Source organism: Triticum aestivum, chromosome 4B, assembly GCF_018294505.1.
Source record: "Triticum aestivum cultivar Chinese Spring chromosome 4B, IWGSC CS RefSeq v2.1, whole genome shotgun sequence".
Taxonomy (NCBI): Eukaryota; Viridiplantae; Streptophyta; class Magnoliopsida; order Poales; family Poaceae; genus Triticum; species Triticum aestivum.
Genome location: NC_057804.1, coordinates 615594664 through 615600669, shown reverse-complemented (window position 1 = coordinate 615600669; position 6006 = coordinate 615594664). Strand labels below are relative to the sequence as shown.

At 48.5% G+C, this 6006-nt stretch overlaps 1 protein-coding gene across 1 annotated transcript; it reads left to right on the top strand.

The window, feature by feature from the left end:
* The first annotated feature begins 257 nt into the window (after positions 1–257).
* LOC123089410 (AP2/ERF and B3 domain-containing protein Os01g0141000-like) lies at positions 258–1503 on the top strand. Its single transcript, XM_044511095.1, has one exon. The coding sequence runs from the start codon at positions 306–308 to the stop codon at positions 1230–1232; it is 927 nt and encodes a 308-aa protein (XP_044367030.1). The 5' UTR covers positions 258–305; the 3' UTR covers positions 1233–1503.
* The last annotated feature ends 4503 nt before the right edge of the window (positions 1504–6006 follow it).

Sequence of the window (6006 nt, the reverse complement as noted above, 5' to 3'; positions counted from 1 at the left end):
ATTTCAGAAACCTACTCCCTCCGTTCGAAATTATTTGTCTCGGAAATGGATGTCTCGAAATTACTTGTCTACTCCCTCGGCCTGGATGTATGGGCAAATACGTCGTACTCAGCTTTACAGAATTCCGACATTCTATATTTGAAAATATTCCCGGACATTAAAACTAAGCACACATGAAAAACAAGCATCATATTTGGCCTACGGAAATGGCAAATTTCCAGCACTTGTTTTTAACCATTCTGAGGAGTGGACACAAGTCCCGCCATCTACGCAACGACCATAGTGCTTGTCAATTATCCCCACCGATGGCGTCTAGCAAGCCGACAAACCCCGAGATAGACAATGGCATGGAGTGCTCCTCCCCGGAATCGGGGGCCGAGGACGCCGTGGAGTCGTCGTCGCCGGCGCCGGCGCCATCTTCGCGCTTCAAGGGCGTCGTGCCGCAGCCGAACGGGCGCTGGGGCGCGCAGATCTACGAGAAGCACTCGCGGGTGTGGCTTGGCACGTTCGCGGACGAGGAATCCGCCGCGCGCGCCTACGACGTGGCCGCGCTCCGCTTCCGCGGCCGCGACGCCGTCACCAACTACCAGCACCCACTGGCGGCGGAGGGGGCCAGCTCGTCGTCCACGAGCGAGCTTGCCTTCCTCGCCGACCACTCCAAGGCCGAGATCGTCGACATGCTCCGCAAGCACACCTACGCCGACGAGCTCCGGCAGGGCCTGCGCCGCGGGCACGGGCGCGCGCAGCCCACGCCGGCGTGGGCGCGAGAGTTCCTCTTCGAGAAGGCCGTGACCCCGAGCGACGTCGGCAAGCTCAACCGCCTGGTGGTTCCGAAGCAGCACGCCGAGAAGCACTTCCCTCCGACGACGGCGGCGGCCACCGGCAGCAACGGCAAGGGCTTGCTGCTCAACTTCGAGGACGGCGAAGGGAAGGTGTGGAGGTTCCGGTACTCGTACTGGAACAGCAGCCAGAGCTACGTGCTCACCAAGGGCTGGAGCCGCTTTGTCCGGGAAAAGGGCCTCTGCGCCGGCGACACCGTGACGTTCTCCCGGTCGGCGTACGTGATGAATGACACGGATGAGCAGCTCTTCATCGACTACAAACAGAGTAACAAGAATGACGAGGCGGCCGACGCAGCCACTGCCGATGAGAATGAGGCCGGCCATGTCGCCGTCAAGCTCTTTGGCGTCGACATTGGCGGAGGTGGGATGGGGGGGTCATCAGGTGGATGAAGAGCAAGGTAACTTCTTCACCCATGGTGTGATTGCGACAGCCATGGTCTTTCTCCCATGGTGCGATTTCCATTTCGCGACAGAAACAGCGTTTGTAAGTGAGGGGCAATTCCTTGACATATTTCATGTCGATCTTAATTGATTTCTCCCTTTTTGAGGTTTATCGGTCAGCGATGTTGCAAAGGACCTGAATATCCAGTCAGATTTTTATGCATTGGCAAATCGGGCATTTCTCATTGCAAATTATGTTCACCCGGATGACAAATTTAGTGGACAAGCATGGTATATCCATTTTTTCACTTCATTTGTTTTTGTCAGAAAATTATCATGCTTGTAAATTAAAATAGCCATAATCGCACCAATAGAAATTGCCCAAAAGAACACCAGATATGATCTACGTTTTAAATTACTGTGTACGTTCATGGTGATATTATTGAATATGCGGTTACCGTTAGAGCATCATGTCCAGCAGCATTGTTTGGGCTAATCATGCGTGATCCTTTGTCCAAGCCATAGCTTAGCTAAACACAGGCAGGTGTGCAGCAGCCAGCAGGCCAGGGGGTGCCTTTGTGCGGTTGCATGTTGATACGATGTTTCCCGATATAGAAAAACGTCCAGCGTTATTTTAGGCTGTTTTCTGCTAGTATGAACTTCGCGTCTTGCCTACTCCATGTTAACCACTTTTGTCTCCCTCCGTTCCTAAATATAAGTTGTAGAGATATCACTATAGACCACATATGGATGTATGTAGATACATTCTAAGTGTAGATTCACTCATTTTGCTCCGTATATGGTCCATAATGAAATCTCTTCAAAGACTTATATTTAGGAACGGAGGGAGTACATACTAGTACAGTAGTACGTACTGTAGTACATACAGTGCATATATATACTCGACATTAGTATCAGGGGACCCCTCAACCTTGGCTGCTGTAGCCATGATGGTCAGGCTTTATAAATGGCCTTGTATGGCAGCTGCCTGCCTACCCGCAGCAACAGCTGAGATCTCGACTTTTTCCTGATCGACCTGACATTTGGCCCCATTTTCTTCTAAACAAAACATCCTCCTGGGCCATTCCCAACTCAATTCTAGTATTTGATGGGAAAATATTTAGTGCACTCCATGGACATTTAGGCGTTCTCATGCTCCGTGTCTAAATAGTAAAATCTAAATGAAAAAAAAACTGATTTTTGTATTGTGAATCTTGGGGGATCCCTAAAAAAATCATATCCAAACTCAAAATGCACATTGAAAAAATAAAAAATGAATTCTTGATGTGAATAACATCATTTTTTTGTGACACTATTCATGCTAAATTTATCTTTCTTTTTCTCAATGTGTATTTCGAGTTTGAATCTGAATTTCTAGAGGTTGTAGACACATGTCTTGGGAACATTCATATTTTAAAAAATTATGTTGAAACATTCGAAATTGACCTTTTAGAATTTAGACATGGCAGGAAGGGCATCTTAGAGCATCTACAGCCGGGCACCTCAAAACCGTTTTAAACGACCAGACGGGCGAACCGGCCACAAAAAATCGACCCACCAGGGCGCCTCAAACGTCCGGACTATTCGACGCCCCTCATATCCAGCCCAAATATGGGGCGGCCTGGGCGCGACCGCCACGTCGGAGATGACAGGCCCAGCCCACCACCAACCCCACAGCTGTCCCACAAAAACCCCATCCGCATCCTCGCTCATAACCCTAGCTCACTTGCTCTCCTCTCTCGCTACGTCCTCTCCTTTCCCCTCTCCGATTCCGATCCCATCAGGCGGAAGGTCCAGCTCCGACAACCACTCCATCTTCGACGCCGACGTTGACGAGGAGCTCGTCCTCTGCATTGCCTTGGAGCAGTCCAAGGTAGACACCGGGGGCAGCTCCAAATCTGTTGTGTTCCTAGAGCTGGCCCCTCCGGCCTGCACGCAACTCCGCCAGGATAGTGTTGTCCGCTCCGGCCCCGCGCTGTCCCTTTCCCCTGCCAGCCGCTGCTTCGCGCGAGCAGGGGTGGGTGCTAGTGCCCACACCGCCAGCCCACATGCACACTCCGGAATCGGAGGCGCGTGGCCCCCATCGCGAGAGGCAGCGGGCAATGGAGAGGGACGTGGCAGAGCAGTCCCTGTGCCGCCGACACGGGATGCAGGCGAAGACCGGCGAGGACGAGCGGCTCCTCGCTTGGCTCTACCGCCGGTCGCTCACGACGGTGGAGACGGACATGCGCTGCCTTAGGCAGAAGAATGTGAAGGCGCTCCGGCTTGGCATAGAGCAATTGGAGCGCGAGGAGAAGAAGGCAACGATGGAGATGCTCGACTCACCAAGTTGAAGCGGCAGCAGAATAGGGCAGTGTAGAGTAATGCATCAGAAAACAAAAAATTTGACCTACGCACCAACCAGGACCATTATGAAGATGCATACAAGGTTTTTGATCTGATCGTTACCAACACATAGCGCAGCGGGACTAGAGTTGGTGAGGATCGTTGGTGCAGATCCCCGTAGCTAGGATTTTACAACCTTCCAACCACGAAGATGTACTCCCTCGCCAGCTCACCGAACGGATCTCCGGACAGCTCTTTGGGAGGCCTCGGGACAGTCCCTCGGAAGGTCCCACCGGACGGATCCTCGGACAGCCCTTCGGGAGACCCCCAGTATCTCGAACGATTACTCGGTCAGCCCTTCGGGATGCACATTCGAACTAAGATCGGAACTATGACCTTGATACGTCTCCAACTTATCTACTTTTCCAAACACTTTTGCCCTTGTTTTGGACTCTAACTTGCATGATTTGAATGAAACTAACCCGGACTGACGTTGTTTCTAGCAGAACTGCCATGATGTTGTTTTATGTGTAGAAAACAAAAGTTCTCGGAATGACCTGAAAATCCTCAGAGACAAGTTTCAGAAAATATAAAAAATACTGGCAAAAGATGAAGACCGGGGGGGCACACCCTGTCCACGAGGGTGGGGGGCGAGCCCACCCCCTCTGGGCCCGCCCCCTGTCTCGTGGGCCCCCTACAGCTCCGCCGATCTCAACTCCAACTCCATATATTCCGTTTCACGGAGAAAAAAATCAGAGAGAAAGTTTCATCGCGTTTTACGATATGGAGCCGCCGCCAAGACCTAATCTCTCTCGGGAGGGCTGATCTGGAGTCCGTTCGGGGCTCCGGGGAGGGGGATTCGTCGCCATCGTCATCATCAACCATCCTCCATCACCAATTTCATGATGCTCACCGCTGTGCGTGAGTAATTCCATCGTAGGCTTGCTGGACGGTGATGGGTTGGATTTGATTTATCATGTAATCAAGTTAGTTTTGTTAGGGTTTGATCCCTAGTATCCACTATGTTCTGAGATTGATGTTGCTATGACCTTGCTATGCTTAATGCTTGTCACTAGGGCCCGAGTGCCATGATTTCAGATCAGAACCTATTATGTTTTCATGAATATATGTGTGTTCTTGATCCTATCTTGCAAGTCTATAGTCACCTATTATGTGTTATGATCCGACAAACCCCGAAGTGACAATAATCGGGATACTTCTCGGTGATGATCGTAGTTTGAGGAGTTCATGTATTCACTATGTGTTAATGCTTTGGTCCGGTTCTCTATTAAAAGGAGGCCTTAATATCCCTTAGTTTCCGCTGGGACCCCGCTGCCACGGGAGGGTAGGACAAAAGATGTCATGCAAGTTCTTTTCCATAAGCACGTATGACTATATTCGGAATACATGCCTACATTACATTGATGAATTGGAGCTAGTTCTGTGTCACCCTATGTTATAGCTATTACATGAGGAATCGCATCTGACATAATTATCCATCACTGATCCATTGCCTACGAGCTTTTCACATCTTGTGCTCCGCTTATTTACTTTTCCGTTGCTATTGTTACAATCACTACAAAACCCAAAAATATTACTTTTGCTATCGTTATCATTACTATCATACTACTTTGCTACTAAATACTTTGCTGCAGATACTAAGTTATCCAGGTGTGGTTGAATTGACAACTCAACTGCTAATACTCAAGAATATTCTTTGGCTCCCCTTGTGTTCAATCAATAAATTTGGGTTGAATATTCTACCCTCGAAAGCTGTTGCGATCCCCTACACTTGTGGGTTATCAAGACTAATTTCTGGCGCCGTTGCTGGGGAGCATAGCTCCATTCTCTCAGTCACTTGGGATTTATATCTGCTGATCACTATGAAGAACTTGAAAGAACAAAGAACTAAAATTTATCCTTCAACTACGAGGGGAGGTAAGGAACTGCCATCTAGCTCTGCACTAGATTCTCCTTCTGTTATGAATAAGCTTGCGACACCTAAACCTGTTACTGCTATGAATTCTGATATGTCGCATGTTATTGATGATGCCACTTCTGCTATGCATGATACTTATGACGAAACTACTTCTATACTTGATACTACTGTGCCATTAGATGAATTTCTTGATGAACAACTTACTAAGGCTAGGGAGAATGAAATTATTGAAAATGAAATTATTGATGAAAGTGATGATGAAGGTTCTCCTCCTAATTATGAATTGCATGTTGTTCCTGAGGGTTATGTTATGGATGAACAAACTGTTAGAGATTTTCTTGCTTGCAATGATAGATCAGATCTTAAGAAATTGTTAGCTAAGATGAAACAAAAGACTCTCAATGCTAGAATGAAACATGACCCTGCTTTTGCTACTTCATGTATCTTTGTTACTGATAAGGATTATGAATTTTTTGTTGATCCTGAGATTATTACTTTAGTTGAATCCGATCCTTTCTA

Excerpts from the sequence above, each read along its gene's own strand:
- LOC123089410 (XM_044511095.1), top strand. The coding sequence starts at position 306 with ATGGCGTCTAGCAAGCCGACAAACCCCGAGATAGACAATGGCATGGAG.